The following is a 19757-nucleotide window of genomic DNA, read 5'->3' as shown; positions in this document are numbered from 1 at the left end:
TGACATTTTGTTGTATATATAACTTCAGCTACATTATGTCAGCTATTTGTGATGATAATGTCATAGATTTTAGCCAATAGTTCTACAAAATAAATTCTATATTTCTTTTGACCTCTCAAATACCATCAGAGTCTGGTAAAGTGTCTCTATTTACTTTGTTAAATCTTAATCATCCTATGCATTTATCATTATTTAAAATTATACCTCTAGTTATCAAAGGACTTTCTCCAACATCTTCAGTAAAGATACTTAAAGTTGAAGAACCCATTCAGTCTGCCTACTCTCTTCTTTTCTCCTTGAGCAGGTCCTTCTATACTATCTGTAGTCATCAGGAGATTCCATTCATTCTTTAACTGGTTTCATCCTTTTGATATAGTTAAATGTACATATAAGAGATCATCCAGTCAGATGCCATGATTTCCTTTCTTTTTTCCATTATTACCAGAGCAAAACATCACTCAAGTTTACTTCAGATGTAACAACATTATCTTCTTTAAAATGCCAAATTTAATTCTTAAGTTCATCAAGTAAACTTAGGCACTTAAGTATTTTTTAAAAGTTTATTTCTCCCCTCCCCAAAAATAACAAGACATATTTTTTATAAAAAGAAACTCAGATCGAAAGACGAAAAGTAATTTGCCAATGATAACATGGACCCAGAATTCAGGTTCCCTGACTTTTAATCCAATGTTCTACCATGCTAAATTCTTTTGAAATCCTTTACAAAGGAACTTTTCAAATACACATTTTAGCAAACTGTGGAATCTTCTCAAATAAATTATATAGATCTTGAAATTATTTTTAAATTAGCAAGTTCAACAACAGTCAACTCCATATTAAGTTTATCCTTTGGAAATATTCCTATTAATGGGCATATTTAAAAAAATATGCTTCTATAAAAACTACTGCTGTTTACTAATATAGTATTTGTTATTTATTGATAAAACAGTCATTTATATCTTTAGATATAATATTTTCTAGGATTTTTTCAAATGTTTTATAAAACTTAACAAAAATAAATAAGTTAGGACATCTTTGAAGAGCTCTCCTTTTTCTCCTTTTCCTTATTTCCCATGAGTTGTACGTATTCCTCAAATAAATCCTCATCCTTGTCACACAGAAATGTCCTTTTTCCTTGCCCTCTCCATATACAAGTGATCATCTCCAGCAGACTGCTGCTTCTATCATGCCCATTTTCTCACTAATCTTTAGTTTCTCCCTATCTACTGGTAGTTTCCCTATGGTCTAGAAACATTTATCTTCCCATTCTTAAAAAAGTCTCACTCGATAAACTTTTCCCACTAGTTATCATCCTATATCTCTCCTTCCTTTCCTGGCTAATCTCTTTCAGGAAGCCATGTATAATCTCTACTTCTAATTTCCCCTCCACTCACTCTTTTCTAATCCTTCTGTAGTCTGTCTTCTTACCTTGTCATTCAACTGAAACTGCTCTCTGGGAAGTTACCAATGATGTCTTTATTGCCAGATCTAATGGCCTTTCCACAACTCTTGTCTTTCTTGATCTCTCTGCAACTTTTTGCAGTGTCAGTCAACCTTTCCCTCTCAATTTTTGCTTTTCCCTAGTTTTTTTGTGACATTGCTCTCTCCTACCAATTTTCCTCCTAAGAATCTAAAAGACTCTTTAGTCTCCTTTGCTGGGTCTTTCTCTAGGTCACATCCAGTTACCAGATGCCTTCAAGGATCTGCCTTTAGCCCTCCTCTCTTCCCTCTATAGCCAAAATCATCAAACTTTTTGTGTAAAAGGCCAGGTAAAAATACTCTGGGCTTTGCAGGCCAAAAACTAAAATCAAAGATATTATGTAGGTATTTACATAACAAAAGAAAATAAATTTCTATGAAATTTTTCATAGAATTCAAAATATGTGATTATGATGGAATCAAGTTTTTGTAATACAGGTCTACTAGTGAGAATGATGGAATTCTTTAGGGAGAATAACATTTCTCTTAATTGAGTTTGTGATAGTGTTCCCTATTACCAAAATCAGTTACAAATGTTCATCTGTTAATGCTGACAGGTAATGAGGTTTTACATATGTCATCTTTGAAAATAGCTTTTCACACAGATAGATACTGCCAAATACTGACATCATTTCGTGAACATGATTTTAATTGAATACATTCATCACTTAGGAGACATTTATAAGAATTTTGTTAAATATTTCTTAGTATTTGCTTTTTTAGCATGTCATTACATTTCAGATTAATCACTTCCATTTGAAGAGTAGGTGGAAGTTCCTCAATTGCAGTTATTTGGATTTTGAAATATGAAAATTTCTTTTGCACTTGAATTAAGATCTGAAAAAATGCTGTTAGAATTTGGGGAAAATATATGTTATAAATTTATGTGGAAATAAAGATATTGCTTCTTTTAACTTTTGTCAGAACAGGAACATAAATTTGACATTTGTGTCATCAAATTGACTTTACTGCAATATAAATTTTACATGTAAGTAGTATTTTGCTTCATAATTTTAGTCTGAATTCATTAAAGATCGTTTTCAGGATTGGAAACAAAGCAGACAAAACTATTCAGTGTTCAATGATAAAACCTGAAAGCAGTTTTGCTCATTCAGAAAAATTTCCATCTCAGACCAGAGCTCAAAAATCATAGTAAAACTTTCTTTTTCTTTTTTCTTTTCCTGTTTGGACATGATATATATGCACTTGTAATAAAAACCAAAACTAAAATAAAATATTACAATACAACAGTATATATGGCACCTGAAATGCTTTCAAGTAAGATTATATCACTGCAATTGGTAGTGAGCAAGCCACTGGACTCCCTCCACTCTTTTCTTTGTAATGCAAAAGCAGCTATAGACAATACAGAAACAAATGTGCATCTGGGTGCCAGCACAACTTTATTTATGTCACTGAAATTAGAATTTCATGTGATTGCCATCTCAACACAGATAATTCTTGGATCTCTTTGTCCTCCCCTAACCTCTCCTGACCTCCAATCTCAAACTCAGTTTATCCAAAATTAAACTCATTTTCTTTCAAATAAATCCTCCCATCTTCTCAATTTCCCTGTTTCTGTTGAGGGTTCCACCACTCTCCCAGTCTTCAGTTTTGTCACCATCCTCCATCACTCCTCCCAAAACTTAGGTCTGACATCTCACTCTCTTCATAAAAGGGTCTAAGCTCTGTATTGCCTCCAGGAGCAAAGCTCTCTACAGACTGATCCCTTCCTCCCTTCCTAATCTTCTTAAGCTTTATTCCCCTTTGTGCACTTGACCAAATAGAAAGCCAGCTTTCTTGTTCTCTGCACATGAACTCCTCCAGTGTCTTTCCTTCTCATTGCCCCACGCTGGAATTATCTTCTAACTCATTTCCACCTCCAGTTTTCTGCAAGGCTCTGCTCATATTCTACTGTCTTCAAGATTTTATACCTAGTACAGATGTCCCCTTGTCTCCTTTCTACCCCCATGTTCCCCCCGCCTCTTACATGCCCTAATGCCTTCTCTAAATTACCCACCTGTTACATTTTATATATCTTATATTCATATTATGATATTGTTATCTATTAATTGTATTTTATTCTTATTTCTCTTAGTAAAATGTGATTTTCTTGCGCATAGGCACTGATCATGTCTTTAAATTCCAGGCCAAAATATAGTGCCTGCTCCATAGTAAGCACTTAATATGTTTTTTGTTAATGATAATGAAGATGATTTCTTCAAAAGTTTTTTTCACATATGATTAAAACAAACCAGAAGGTTTCCTAGGAACTCTATCTTTTAAACCTTATGAAAATGAAATTGTTTGATGATTAGATGAATTTGACATGTTTATAATTAAAATGAAAAAAAAAATTAGTAAGCCCTTTATGTGAACTTTTTCCTTAGAGTTGTGAGAGGACATGATCTACCCATTATACCACTAGATAACTCACTATCTTAACTTTGGATGATTCATTTGAATTCTGGGATCTTCAATTGATTCATTTTTCAAACTAGATCTCCAAAATTCCATTCAACTCTGCCAACCCCGTGGTCCTAACTGACTGTCAGAGTTAGTGATTCTCTATTGTATTTACTTACAATTACTCAGTTCACAGAAATATTATGGAAAAAATACCTCTTTCCCCAAAATCAAAGCAGTTCCCTGGGCTTGTGCTTTGGTATTTGTGATAACTATCCTAGCTGGAAATTTCTTCAAAATAAAAGGGTAGAATTCAGAAAGAAGAATTCATTTATTTCAGCCAGATAATGTGGAAAAACATAAAGTGCACAATCCCTAAAAGAGACCAAATCTTAGTCTGAGGACTCTTTTGTATTTCTTTTGAAATGTCCTCAGTTCCTTTAGTGTCTTTTGTGAGTCAGTTTCCAATCTTATATGATATTTTTGAGTGCCTCCATTGCACTAAAAGCAACTAAAAGTAATCCCCTTGGCTCTAGTAGGTGGCTAATCAGCAAAAACAAAACAAAACAAAACAAAAAAAACTCTACTCTTTAAGGAGTCAGATTGTATTCAGCATCTCTCACTTTTTAAAAATTTTTAAATAATAACTTTTTTATTTTCCATATATGTTAAAGATAGTTTTCAACATGCATCTTTGCAAAACCTTGTGTTCCAAATTTTTTTCTCCTCCTCTTCTCTCTACTCCTTCCCCTAGATAGCAAGTAATCCAATATATGTTAGACATGTACAGATTCTTATATAGAGAGATTTCCGCAATTATCATGCTGCACAAGAAAAACTAAATCAAAAGGGGAAAAAATGAGAAAGAAAATAAGAAGCAAGCAAACAACAAAAAAGGTGAAAATACTATGTTGTGGTCCACATTCCCACACTTTCTGGATGCAGATGGTTCTCTCTATTATAAGTCTATTCAAATTGGCCTGAATCACCTCATTTTTAAAAAGAGCCACATCCATCAGAATTGATGATTACATAATCTTATTGTTGCTATGTACAATGTTCTGCTCACTTCACTCAGCATCATTTCATGTAAATCTCTCCAGGCCTTTCTGAAATTATCTTGTTGAGCGTTTCACATAGAACAATAATATTCCATAACATTAATATACCATATCTTATTCAGCCCTTCCACAATTGATGGGCATCCACTCAGTTTCCAGTTCCTTGCCATTATGAAAAGAGCTGTTACAAACATTTTTGCATATGTGAGTCGTTTTCTCTTTTCTATGATCTCTTTGGGATATAAGCCCAGTAGAAACACTGTTGTATCAAAGAATACGCACAATTTGATAGCTCTTTAGGCATAATTCCAAATTGCTCTCCAGAATGGTTGGATCAGTTTACAATTCCACCAACAATGTTTTAGTGTTCCAGTTTTGTGTCCCAGTTTTCCTCCATCCCTTCCATGATTTATCATTAGCTTTCCCTGCCATCTTAGCCAATCTGAGAGGTGTGTACTGTATCTCACAGTTGACTTAATTTGCATTTCTCTGATCAATAGTTATTTAGAGCATTTTTTCATATGAATAGAAATGGTTTTAGTTTCTTCTTCTGAAAATTGCCTCCTTGTATCATTTAACCATTTATCAATGGAATTTATGGTCAAAGAATTTCTGAGTCTCCACCTTTCTCCTCCTTGTCCTACCACAGAGTGACTCTAGTCTCTCTCACCCCACCCTCTAATCCTTGCCTCTGATTATCTTAACACCAAACATTCAGCCAGCTTCAACTGTGAAAAGAGCCATTTATCCAAACAAATGCTAATAGAGTCATTGTCTCATATTGAATAGGTAATTAGCCTTAAGTGCTCTGTTGTCTGATTCAAGTACACCTATTCAGCCCTCTACAAAAATTCTTGATCTTTTGATCTTCCAAATGAATTTTGTTATTTTTTCTAGCTCTGTGAAGTAATGTCTTAGTAGTTTGATTGATATGGCACTGAATAAATAGATTAATTTAAATAGAATTGTTGTTTTTATTATATTAGCTCAGCCTAGCCATGAGCACTTGCTATTCTTCCATTTGTTTAGATCTGACTTTATTTGTATGGAAAGTGTTTTATAATTGTGTTTATATAGTTCCTGACTATGTCTTGGCAGGTAAATTCCCCTAATATTTTATATTACCTACAGTTATTTTAAATGGAATTTCTTTTTGTGTCTCTTGCTGGGACTTTGTGCTTACATATAGAAATGCTGATGATTTATGTGAATTTATTTTGTATCCTGCAACTTTTCTAAAATTGTTAATTGTTTCTGGTAGTTTTTTTAGTTGATTCTCTAAGTATACCATCATTTCATTTGCAAAGAGTGATAATTTTGTTTTCTTGTTACCTACTCTAATTCCTTTAATTTCTTTTTCTTATTGCTAAAGCTAACAATTCTAGTATCATATTGAATAATAGCAGTGATAATGGGCAACCTTGTTTCACCCCTGATCTTATTGGATATGCTTCTAGTTTGTCCCTATATGATACTTGCTGATGGTTTTAAATAGGTGCTATTGATCATTTTAAGGAAATCTGCATTTATTCTTACACTTTCTAATATTTATAATAGAAATGGGTGTTGGACTTTGTCAAATGATTTTTCTGCATTTATTGAAATAATCATATAATTTCTGTTAGTTTGACTATTGATATAGTCAATTATGCTAATAGTTTTCCTAATAGTGAACAAGCCCCGTATTCCTGGTATAAATCCAACTTGGTCATGGTGTATTATTCTGATGATAACTTGCTGTAATCTCTTTGCTAATATTTTATTTAAGATTTTTGCATCAATATTCCTTAGGGAAATTGGTCTATAATTTTCTTTCTCTGTTTTGATTCTACCTCGTTTAGGTATCTGTTTCATAAAAGGAATTTGGTAGACTCCTTCTTTTCCTATTTTTCCAAATAGTTTGTATAATATTAGAATCAATTGTTCTTTAAATGTTTGGTAGAATTCACTTGTGAATCCATCTGGCCCTGGAAGTTTTTTCTTAAGGAGTTGATTAATAGTTGCTCAATTTCTTTTTTTATAAAATGGGATTATTTAAGTAATTTATTCCCTCTGTCAATCTGGGGAAATCTATATTTTTGCAAGTATTCATCCATTTCACTTAAATTATTAGAATTATTGGCATACAGTTGGGCCAAATAACTCCTAATTATTGCTTTGATTTCTTCATTGGTGGAAAGTTACCCTTTTCATTTTTGATACTAGCAATTTGACTTTCTTATTTCCTTTTTCTAATCAAATTAACTAAAGTGTTATCTGTCTTGTTGGATTTTTTTTTCCATAAAGCCAACTCTTAGTTTAGTTTATTAGTTCAATAGTTTCCTTACTTTCAGTTTTATTACTCTTCCCTTTTGTTTTCAGAATTTCAAATTTGGTATTTAGTTGGGAGTTTTTAATTTGTTCTTTTTCTAGCTTTTAATTGCATGCCCAATTCATTGATCTTTTCTTTTTCTATTTTATTCAAATAAACATCTAGAAATATAAAATTTCCCCTAAGAACTGGCTGCATCCCATAAATTTGAGTATATTGTCTCATTATTGTTATTTTCTTGGATGAAATTATCAATTATGTCTATGATTTGTTGTTTAACTATTTTGTAGTGGTATTAAGCTACTGAAACCTTTCAGAGTAAAGCTAGCTTTCTTAGAGTTCTGTCTTCACTTTTCCTTTCACTATAATTTCCACTTCTAAGGTGTTAGACTTTTTTTTTTCTCATCCCTTTAAGCCTCTGGCCTAAACTAAGGGCAGCCACGAGTAGATTGTAGATTGGTTAGATATGTACCTTGGAAGGGGGAGAGTTACACACTGGAACATGTGGTTGCTCTTCTCTACCTCTATAAAAAACATCCCTCTTATTTACCTTAACTACTGTACCGGAAAAGTTTATACAAAATAGGAACATGGGGCCCTAACTCCTATTAGCCACAATCATTCGGCAAGATTAATTGCTGAACTGGATCTTTTTGTTTTGTTTTAATGTATGTGTCCATGTTTTCCTTCACTTTGCATTATTTGCAAAACTGGAGAATTCAGTATTTCATACAAAGGTAAAGTGAATTCCATATAAAACCCAAGAGATTATAATTTTGCTTTTGTATATAATCTGCCATTCCTATGAAAAGATATTTTATTTTCCAGACTGTTTGCAAACAATATATTTTCTTTTTCTAGTATGAAGGCAGTCTGTGTCTTTATGAATTACATATATCAGTTGAAATTTTCTTCTAACTATAGCATTTTTCTAGCCAAAAGCTAATGTAAGCTAAATGGAGACCTTGTGATATACTTAAAGCAAACAAACAAACAAACAATGCCTTACATGTAGAGTCAGGCGAAGTCTGAGTTTGAATCCTATGCCTAATACAAATTATGTGCCCTTGATATGTTATACCAAGTTAACAAATAGCCAGGCTTTGTATCCAGGACATCTGCCTTCAACTTAAGCACTGTCTCTGCTAGACCACGCTGCTTAATAAAAACCTATAGATCTTTTCTAACAGCACTGTTTTGAGAGTCAAATAAGAGAAATTAAAGGAGAAATAAAATAATTTCGCAAACCTTAAAAATGCTACATAAAATGTATGTTATTACCCTGAGAAATATTGGTGATAACTACTTTTTCAGAGGTGAGATAAGTGGTAAAGGAAAGTTCAGGGATTTTGTATGAATGTCTAGCTACCTTTCTGAAGAGCTAAGCAAAACTTGGAATTTAAAAAAATATAGGATTGGAAAAGGAATTGGAATTTTGACAAGACATGAGAACTTATACAGGTTCATTAGTGAGAATAGTTCCATGTGAGTACTGTCATCTGCCGTCCATATCCTCTGGAATTATCTAATATATATCCAGTCATGACCTGAAATATGACGCTTTTTAATGATATTTTTAACAAGCGTTAATCCAACCTCCATGACAAAGGAACTCATTCCCATTTAAGCTGCATTAATTCCCATTAAGCTTTAATTTTTGTTCTTTATATTGGTCTGAGATCAGTCTCTTGATAACTTTCTTTCACTTACCCTGATTCCTGTCCGAAGCTACACAAAGTTGAAGTTGAAAGTACAGCTTCTACATACTGGAAAAGACAAACGTCATACAGTCAGATCTCATGAAGCTGCATTGTCTTCTAGTCTAATCCCTTCATTTTAAAAGACTTTTCCAAAGTCACAAGAATAGAAACCCAGGTCTTTTGATTTCAAATACAGTGAGAGTTTTCCTGCTACTGTACCATAATGGTACACCTGGTCTCCCATGACCTTGCTTTTCTCCAACAAATTAAATGCCCAAATAAGTTCCTTGGCAAAGCAAACTACTTCCATCCTCCCAAAAAACATCATACATAACTGACCCAATAGCAAGGAATGTGAGAAAAGGAAGAAATTGCCTAGAATGGTACCCATTCTACCTTACCCCCAGAAGGCCTTCTTTTAGCTTTCAGTTAACTCTGTCCCAACTCCAGAATCACCCATTTCAGAGGTCCTATAGTATTAGCTCTTTTCAAAAGCTCATATGAAATAAAATATATAATTTACAAATAAAAAGTTTTAACAAAAATAATTTCATTCATTTATTGTGAATATCTTAGGAACAATGCATAAAACTGTTTTTTCCATGTACTTCCAATTGCTATAAACAGAGGTGTGTTTTTGGTTTTGTTTTTTTAGTTCTGGTTTTGATTTTTTGCTATTAGAACTTATCTTTTCCTTTGCTATTAAATTGATCCACCTTACATGAATCACTTCCAGTCATTGGCCTGCTTTTCTAAAATGTAATTAGGCATTGGCATTGAGAAAACTGTTATGTGCAATATGATAGGAGTTCAATTCAATTCTAAGGATTTATTGCTTAACCTACTATGCTCACTAGTATTACAGAAGTATGCAGTACAGTAACTGCCTTAAGGGAGTGCTTTGTATCTTTTGGAGATAAACTCTTACACTTGGGAAGTAAAACAATAATAAAGAACTTTGCAATAAATTGAAGGATGAATTGAGATTGTAGAGAAAAAAAGACCCCGTGGGTCAGAATTATAGAAAGGTAGCTGCAATTCCTTTGTACCTATTCCTGTTTCCATTATGGGAACCGCCATGCTCCTAGAGTGGGTGACTCCCCTGAATTATCGTAGTGTCATTCTTGACTTCTCACTACCAATTCAAATCTGTTACCAAGTTTGGTTCTGCCTTGACCAAATCTATCTCATTTGTCTCTTATTTCTAATCACACAGCCCCTACTTTAGTGCAGGTTCTTTTATGTCCATAATTGTTTGTGTGTTATTTCTCCCATTAGAACTCCTTGAAGTTCTCCTTGAAGGCAAGGACGTTATTTTTCTTGTCTTCATCTCCCCTGCACGTAGGACATTGCCTGGCACATAATAAGTGTTTAATAAAAGGTCGTAATTGATTGACTAATATTAGTTCCTTGAGAGCAAGTATTGTTTCACTTTCAATTTTTTATCCCCAGCATCTACTCTATCACTATTTAATAAATCTTTGTTGAAGGAAGTGAGGGAGGAAGGGGAAAGAAGAAGAGAGACATACTGCTTGTCACCAAGAACAAGGAATCTGGGGAGTACAGAGAGTTGTCTAAATGAGTTAGAAAAGTGATGGACATGAGACCAGTGTGTCATTCCTAAGAGAGTCTTTTCAGGTCAGATGTGGCCCTAACCCTGCCCCCATTCCCCTCGGATCTCTGACCCCTCTGATCTGTGACCACATCTGTCACAAAAGCTTGCATGCTGTAGTTCTCATGGGCTCTTTCAGCTGGTCCTTTGAATCTCTCTTCTATTAAACTTGCTTCCTCCATGCCTACAGGAAAGAAATTCAGGGAATGTAGAATTCGGTTCAGCCAGCACTTCCTAAGCACCTACAACTATACACACAAGGCACTTACTAAATATTGGGGAGATAAAGTAAAAAATAAATAATGTTTTTGTCCTCAATTAAAATGGACAGAGACTGAATGAGTAATGAATGGACAAGTACCAAAATAAGTTCCTAGAAATCATCCAAAAATTAGGACAGTAGAGGAGGGGGATAACTACAATTGATGACTCAGAATTGATCTTTCAGATGGATATGTACATAATTATGTTTCTATTTCTTTGTTTTATTTAAGGACTGTTCAACCTTAGAAGAATATAATATTGCAGCAGCATTACTGCCTTTGACAAGTGCTTTCTATAGGGTAAGTTTGAATGAGATTAAAATAAGTTAATTCTGATTTGCTTTCACTTAATTGAAATTCAATTTAATAAACATTTCTTAAACCCTAACAAGACCCTCTGCCATGATGGGAATTTGAAGATTGCAAAAACCAAAATGTTCCTTATTATGAAGGATACTTTTATTCGATTTAAAATAGATGTCCTAAATCAATGAAAAAGAAAAGACTCAGAATCCTTTTTTTTTTTTTTTAATTTCACAGATACATCTTATTTTTTTCTCTCTAAGCAGAGGAGAAAAGAAAATTATGCAAACCTAGCTTATCTTTGAGCTATAAAAGCATTCTTCAGAATGCTTTAAAAAAAAGAAAAACCTCACTTTATATATTTAGCCTCAAATAAATAGCCTCTCTGTGCTTGCTAATTTTTTAAAAGGTCAGTTATTTAACTTTCCTTCTTATCTTTAATCTACAATGAATTTCACAATGGAAACATTGACACAGTGTAGCATATTCATAAAAATACAATAAGATAAAATTTCTCTTTAATGTAAGACTTATTTGTCATCAGGGTTTGTTTGTTTTTTCATTTTTTTGTTTTCATTTCATTTTCTGTTCATCATCATTTATTGGAATCACACTGAAACTGAACAACTTTCAGGTCTCTAACTTTTTGGAATTTGTTTCTAGAGCGCGATGTCAATGTCAGTTCAGATAAATTCTCCCACATAAAAATCAGAAACTTATACAAATATTGAGAATTGCTTTCACCTGTCTCATTACCACAGAGCAGCCAACTTGCTAGCAATTCTGTCAACAACTCAATCTGTATGATAGTGCTATTGTCATGGAAGCTCCCAAGACTTTTGTCAAGATTTCTACCTCTGTTGGAGAAAATGTGGCCACTTTATGCATTCATTCACTTATTCATGGGAGAGTTTAAGTAGGTACAGTTCTTGTTAAACCTGAATATATAATTTATCTACATCTAATCTTTACCTATTAAAGCTTGACCTCTGGTGCAAATATGCAAGAATTTCCATTTATGACACTATCTACCTAGTCCTTTCTTTGCTCAGATCTTGGGAATGTGTTCAATTGAATTATTGTTTTTCCTGAACCGAGATTTTGCTTTTAGGCTTGTTTTTTCCAGTTTTGATTTCATTTTTACATAGTAAATAGTTCATATTCATTTCTATGTTTGCTTTTTTAGCTGCACAGTTTCACTGACAAGCAGAATCTCAGGTCTAGCATGCTTTTGATAAGACAAATTTTTTTTTCCATTTTCTTCATTTCTGAAATCAAATTCTTTCAAAGCTACTAGCCCTCAATAATCAAAATATTTTTAACATTTATTTTTGTATACTTTTGCCCTTTTTAGTGAACAATGATGTTTGACAAGTCTTTCATGCTGTATCTGTAGATAACATGAAGGCTAAACATTGGTAAAGTTAAATAGTAATAATGTTGCCAAAAAAAGAATAGTCATTCAGATGTTTCCGTAAATACACAGAAGAAAATAGAAATTTAGAATAGCAGGACAGGTTTGAAAGTTACTTGTCAATTTGTTATGTACAATTTTAAAAAAAAAAAAGACTTTGTATACTAAAGATTGTAGTTTTCCCTATAATTCTCTTTTTTTTTTCTAATCTGCTTTGTACATGAAAATATTCTTTTTTTGGTATTAGTTAAATTTAGAATTTTAAGTAATAGTATAGTTTAGTGGAATTAGAACTGAACAAATAGCTAGGTTCAAAAATAGTCATTGTTGGTTCATTGTTAACTTGGAAGGAAATCTCTCAGGGGAATGCCGCAGAGTTTTGTGCCTAGCCCTGTACCACTTTTATCAGTAACTTGCATAACTTGATGGTATGATTATTATAGTTTTAGATAAACCAAAGACAAGGGAATTAGTTAATACAGATTGACAGAGCTAAGATCCAAAAGGAACGTGACAAAACAGAATATTGTATTGGCTCCAATAACATGACATTTAATAATTTAATTAAATAATTCTTGAATTCAAGAAAATCGGTTTCACAAGTCCAAAGTAAAGAAATTATAGTTTGAAGTTCTTCTTTAAAAAAAAAAAATCAAAAGATTTAAGTGAATGTTAAGCTCAATATTTATCATATCCTCCTTATTTCTAGTGGCTTCCCTCTGTTGACAATTTACAATTTATCCTGTACATAGCTTGTTTCCATACACTTGGTTGCATGTTGTCTTATGGTGAAGATAAGGAGGATCAGAAAAGACTTCCTGTAGAGTGTGGGATTTTAGTTGGTCTGAAGGAAGCCAGGAAGTAGAGGACGCTGAAAAGAATTTAAGTAGGGGGGACAGCCAGAGAAAATTCTCGGAATTAGGAGATGTAATATTTTGTTAAAGAAAAAAAACAGAAACCAGTGTTACTGGAAAATAGAAGGCATGGTAGAGTACAAGGTACAAGAAGACTGGCAAGGTGAAAAAAGATCTGAGTCTTTGGAGTTTACTCCAAAGTAGAGGGGTGACATGGTCAGACAAGAGTTTTAGAAATAACACCTTGACAAGTGAACGAAGGAGAGACTGGAATGGAGCAAAACTCCTAGCAAGGAAACCAACATGCCATGCCAATGGTCATCAAGTAAACATTAAGTGCCCACTGAGTGCCAGGCACTGCGTTAAGAACATCCAATACAAAAAGAGGCAAAAGGTAGTCTCTGCCTTCCAGGAGCTCCCAGTCTTGTGGGGAAGACAACAAGCAAACAGCTATCCAAACAAGTTAAGTTTATAAGAAAAGTGGGAAATCATTAAAAGAAGGAAGCCACTAGAATTAATAGTCTGGGAAATACTAATTGTCGAAGATGAGATTTTAGTAGAGACTTGAACGAAGCCAAGGAAGTCAGTAGGTAGAGCTGAGGAAGCAGAATATTCCGGTATGGAAAACGCAAAATGCCCATGGCTAAGGATGCATCTAGTGCATAAACCAAGAAGCCGGTATCCCTGGCTGGAAGGGAGAGGGAGGGCATGAGAAGATTGGAAAGGTAGGGTAGCTAGGCTGTGAGGGACTCTGAGCAACAGAGGAGTTAAGGCAATAAGGAAACACAAGAGTTAATGAAATAAAAGGATGATGTGGTTAGAGCCGAGTTTTTGGAAAATCACTTCAGTGACTGAATAAAGGATGGATTGAAATGGGAAGACTTGAGGCAGGCAGGTCCACCAGCCACTTATAACAGTAACCCAGGGGTGAGGGGATGAGGTCCTGCATCAGGCGGGGACAGGGTAGGCAAAGGAAGGGTCATATCCAACAGGGGTCGCAAAGATGAAATAGACTGCCCTTAGCCACCATTTTGGATGTTGAGGGAGGGGCTGAGAAATAGTAGAGTCAAGGATAACACATAGAGCTCACTCCTGGGGGACTAGAAGGGTGATGGTGCCCTCTATGTGAAAGAGAAATTAGGAGGGCCAGGGAGTTTTAAAAGAAAGGTTTCGGACATGTTGAGTTTAAGATGTCTACTGGACGTCTAGTTCAAAGATGGGGATGAGGATCCAGCATAGGACGCTGAAAAGGAGGAGAAGCAAGAGAATAGTGTTCCTGAATCTAGGAGAAGAAAGGGATCAGCGGGGTCCCAGACTGCAGAGGGAGAATAAGGGTTGAGAAAAAGCCTTTGGAACTGACAGGCAACTTTGAAGAGAACAGTTTCAAGGGAATGAATGATAAGGCCAGAAGCTGGATTCTGAGGGGGTAAGAAGAGAGAAGAGGCAAAGAGGAGCTATCTATTGCAAATGGTCTTTTCAAGGAGTTGGTCACAAAAGGAAATAGGATGATTTAATATGGGGTTGGAGGGATCAAGTAGAGGGGTTTTTAAGGTTGAAACAAATTGATAAAATTTTCAGATGTGAGCATGTTTGTGGAAAGGAGACAGTAGACAAAGAAAGATGGAAAATAATAAGAAAGATGGAAAATAATAAGAGATAGAAAATAGACAAAGAGTGATACAGTAAAGTTGATGGAGGAGGCAATCTGTAGGGGGAGATGAGATGGAACAGAATCACTTGTGCAGGTGATGGGGGGTGGAGAGAGACCTTGGTAAAGAATGTAAGACAAGGGTAAAGGAAAAGATGGTGGTAAAAGCCATATGAATGATATGAGCTGAGGAAGAGGGGAGAAGAGAATGACCTTAACTTTTTATGAAAAATGGAGCAAGGTTCTCAAGTGAGAAGGTGGGCAGAAAGAGAGCCTTGGGAGCCTTCAGTTGGGATAAAATGGTCTGGAAGAGCTACTGTGTGGAGAGTAGGATTCAGTGTTGATAGAAGAAGATATAGAAGGATTGCCTAGGAATAGTGAGGTTCCTGTTACAGTTGGATGACAAACTTATAGTAGACTTAGAACAGTTGTGTGATCTTCTTCCCCTATATTCAGTAGCATGTGTGTAAGAGCAAAAGTGGCAACAGTGGGAGTTATCCAAAGCTGAGGCTTGGCAGGCACAATTGATGATGCTATGATAAGAGGACAAAAGACTCAAGAGAAGAAGATTGTGTAGAATTGAACTGGTTCACTAAGCGACCAAGATGAGGAAAGAGGAGAGAGTGGTTCAGAACTGAGAGGGTGACAGATTAGAGGTCATGGTGTGGGCAAAGGATTGGTATGGTTGGGTAAGGGGAGGCAGAGGCAGTGGTAGAAAGCTTATATGGATTGTCTAATTAAAGGGATTTGGGAATTCTTGAACATGATGTTGGTACATTGGCAAGATGGCAAGATCAAATGAGCATCTTTGTTTAGTTGAAATGGATTGGAATAGCAGGTATTAGGTTGAGGAACTAAGTGGTTAAGATATTCAAGGGAGAGTCAACATGTTTGTTTGAAGTCTCATTATGAAGGGAGGAGTTGGGGAGCATAGGGAAGTTGTAAGCCAAGTACCAAACTCACTGAGAAAGAAAGGAGAATGACCTGGAAGTCTGTAAATAACAACTATCAGTATTTTGATTGGATGGTAGATATGAACAGCATAAATCTCAAAGGAGTAAAGGTTACTGAGTGATGGAAGTAGAGAGAGAACCTGAAAGTAACAGCAGAGAGCAACTCCCACACGTCAGCCAATTATCCAAGGAGAATGAGTGAAGATGCAGCCAATACTGGAAAGAATGGCCAAAGAGAGTGTGTCATCAAGGGAGGGCCAGGCTTCAGTGGTAGGTAGAAGATGGAAGGAATCGGAGAGGAAAGGATTCAAAATGAAGAGTTTTTTGTTTATGGAACAGTCATTCCAGAGGGTACGATGGAAGGAGGAGGTAGCGTTTCATTGGGACTTTGGGATAGAGCCTTTGAGGGAGATGGGAATGAGGAATTGGGAGAGGGAGCGTGGGGAATGCAATGATGACTCATAGGGTCAGAATCACTGGAACATGTAGGATATGGCTAGGGTGCGGATGTGGTCTCCATTTTTGTCTTGGATTTTGTCTTATTTTCAGTGAACTTTTAAGCCAAGATTATCAGTTGAGAGGCTGGGGAAAGGAGAGTCATAAGAGTTTGAGACCAGCTGAAAGATTTGGGAAAAATGTGTCATGGACGCAACACGAGTTTGTGATTTCTCACACATCACATTGTTGAGCAGCATGTGATCAGGAGTGAAGATCAGGAGTAATCAGGGCCAGGGCTTGACCAGGTTCCACTCTGATGTACTGTCTTATGCTCTTGCCAGGGTCAGACAATATTCAGTTCTAAATCCCACATTTAAGTAAATGGTCAGCATGTTAGAGATCATGCCATGTCAGGGATGGTGGGAAGGACAAGCAAATTTTACCTGGAGGTCCTCATGGAGAACAGGTTTGTTCTCACCAGAGTGCAGAATTATTAACAATAGGTGCAAATTCCAAAGAGGCCTGTCCTAAGGAAAAACTTGCTAACAGTCGGAGATATCCAGAAATGATGGGCTGTCTCAGCACAAGAGGTGCTCTAGAGGTACATCTGTCCCAGAAGCATTCTGGCTGAATGACCATCTGTCAGATGTTGTAGAGGGCATTGTCCTTCAAGTGCTAGACTCATTCAAAAATAGAATAGGTAGTCTCTGAGGTCCCTTCCAATTCTGAAAATCTCTGATTCATTCATTTATCTGTTGCCACTAGTTGCACTGTTAAGAGCAAGTCCCATTTTTTTTCTTCTCCTGTAACGTAGGAATAATATTACTCATAATGAGTTAATACAAAAAATATTCTTTTTATCCTTTAAAAAGTTAAGCATCTAATTAATATCATCATGTTTATAGGTAGGTAGTAGCACAGTGAGTATACTTTCCAGCTGTGTGACACAGAGTACATCACTTGACTCTGTTTGCCTTAGTTTCCCCTCTGCAAAATGAGCTGAACAAGGAAATGACAACCCATTCCAGTATCTCTGCCAAGAAAATCCCAAATAAGGTCACAAAGAGTTGGACACAACTGAAACAGCTCACCAACAAAAATCACAGATGTTCTATGCTTTTTAGGATGATACAGGTATACATGTGATCATTATGCACAGTAGCCTGTATCATACATAACAACTTTGTAGAAGGAGATCTAAATAAAATGCTATGAAAGATTCAGGAAAGATGAAATCACTTCCTACCAAAAGAAAAACTTCTTGGAAGAGGTAATATATGGGCTCTTTGGTCAAATGTTCTTAGACCAACTTCACAGAAGACATACAAATCTCTTCATCACCCTTACATGGAGTAATTTGCCAATGTAACTATTTTAATATAAACCAAAAGAGAGGAAGGAAAATACCTTTCTTTGACTTTAATTCAAGAATACAGTAGAATCAACCTTGAAGAATTCCAAAGTTCATCTAAGTACAGGTGAAAACACCCAGAAATGATCATAGAAATACCCAGAATGTTTTACTGACTGCAGAGACAAGTATTTTGCAGACCTAGGCTCTTAACCAAAAGAGGTCATTTATTTAAACTGTAATCTCACAAAACGTTTGAAACCATTTGGGGTTGAGAGGTCAACGTGAATCTGACTTATTCACTGTGAGCATTGTAGACTAGGAACATTCAGCTTACAGTGTATGGCTGACAGCACATGAAGTAAATTATGTATCATTTAGGAGATAGTGTTTTAGTAGTTGTGATTTAATGGGAGGCTAAAGATATGAGATGAGAGTTTCTCATTTATTTTAAAGCAGGGGTTTTTAGCCTGCTCATGTTATTAGCTCCTATAGCAGCCTACTGAAATTTGTGGACCCCTTCTCAGAATAACATTTTGTTGCCTACATTCATAATTGAAGGAAATGCTAAATTTTAGCTAGTGGAAATAAAATATATTTTTCTCACCCAAATTCGCAGATACTCTCCCCTCCATATCTTGTGGATACAAGATCCCCATGAAGGTCTATGGACCCCAAGTCAAGATTTTGTGGCTAAGAAATGTAAATTTTAAGTCTCTTTAAGAAATTCCCTGTTTGATAAATCTCAGAACTTTGACTTTACACAATCATAACAAAAACCCAATTTTCAGTTGCCTTCTTTTCCCAATGAATTCCAGGTTTGACTCTCCCTCTAATTTAAAAAGCAAAAGCCCAAAAGAAGCCAACTTTCAAGGTTTCTTAACAGAAAATTGGTTGAACCAACATTTGAGAAAATAATTTGCTTAACTGTAGTTTGCCAACTATATGTCCACACAACAGAAAATCAAAACTGGCCTATAAATTCATATTGCTCTGCTTCTGAGGCCGCCATTATTTTAGGAGAATGCTTCTTTCATGTCTGTAGCCTGTCCTTCCCATTGAATATTCAGTGAGTATCATCAGAAGCTACTACCTCTGTTCTTCATCTGAGAGTCTCATTTTTAATGTTATGGGCAAGGCTGCGGCATCCATGATTCCTTCAAACTCTATTATCTAGGGATAGCCAGTGGTCAAAACTGTGGCAAGCTGGAGGATGGAGTCAACCTTAGGTCGTGTGACAAAGCAGTTTGGGAGCTTTCTTATTTTTTCTGACTGAAGACACTACTTCATCTCTAGCTTTCTTCCGTTGCTTTTCTATCCAGCAAATGAAGCTTTAACAAATTCTCCCCCAGCCGGAGGCTACTGAGCAAAGTCACATTCTGGCTGAGCAGTTCTTTTGTCAGGTGGAAGCATGTCAAGGCCCTGGTTCTTACACATGGGTATGGAAGGGCAGCGGGACCACCTAGGAAATACCCTGGCTTTGCAGCAAACCTCGGCTTTGCTATTGCCACTCCCTTTGTAGCCTTGGGCAGGTCGCTCTTCCATTCCCTACTTTGGCTTCCTGAGACACTCCTGACTCCCAGGCGGGTCAGCCCGGCCCACAGGGAGCAGAAGCGCTGCTGCTGCTACACCAAGGGCTCCGCTGGGTCCAGAAAGGGGAGGCCACTTCTCTGGGGCCCTGAGGCAAACGGAGACCTCGGTCCCAGGAGAATTGCTTACAGCCCCCCTGCAGGGCACCCGGGAGCAAGGGTGGCCCAGGAGCCCTTCGGTGACGTCAGTGAGGACACAGTCTGTACCAGGAGGGAAGCAGGAGGAGAGGCAAAGAGGAGGCCCCGAGGAGCCAGACGGGCATCAGCGCGGTGCCCCCACCGGCCTCCCAGGCTCCGGGCCCTCGCCCTCCTTGTGGAGGGACTCACAGCATCAAAGGTCAGGACCTCTGACCCCAGAGCCACAGGGTTTGGGGG

At 36.2% G+C, this 19757-nt stretch overlaps 1 protein-coding gene across 4 annotated transcripts in view; it reads left to right on the top strand.

Moving 5' to 3' along the window:
* SBF2 (SET binding factor 2) overlaps positions 1–19757 on the top strand; it is a 430203-nt gene that overhangs the window by 294586 nt on the left and 115860 nt on the right. For all 4 annotated transcript variants that reach the window (XM_031941976.1, XM_031941975.1, XM_031941974.1 and 1 more), the window contains exon 17: positions 11064–11132. In XM_031941976.1, coding sequence (XP_031797836.1) covers positions 11064–11132 — 69 coding nt within the window. The remainder of the gene's footprint in view (positions 1–11063; positions 11133–19757) is intronic.

Source organism: Sarcophilus harrisii, chromosome 6, assembly GCF_902635505.1.
Source record: "Sarcophilus harrisii chromosome 6, mSarHar1.11, whole genome shotgun sequence".
Taxonomy (NCBI): domain Eukaryota; kingdom Metazoa; phylum Chordata; class Mammalia; order Dasyuromorphia; family Dasyuridae; genus Sarcophilus; species Sarcophilus harrisii.
The sequence above is the reverse complement of the archived record's forward strand: the minus strand, read 5'-3'. Positions and strand labels throughout refer to the sequence as shown.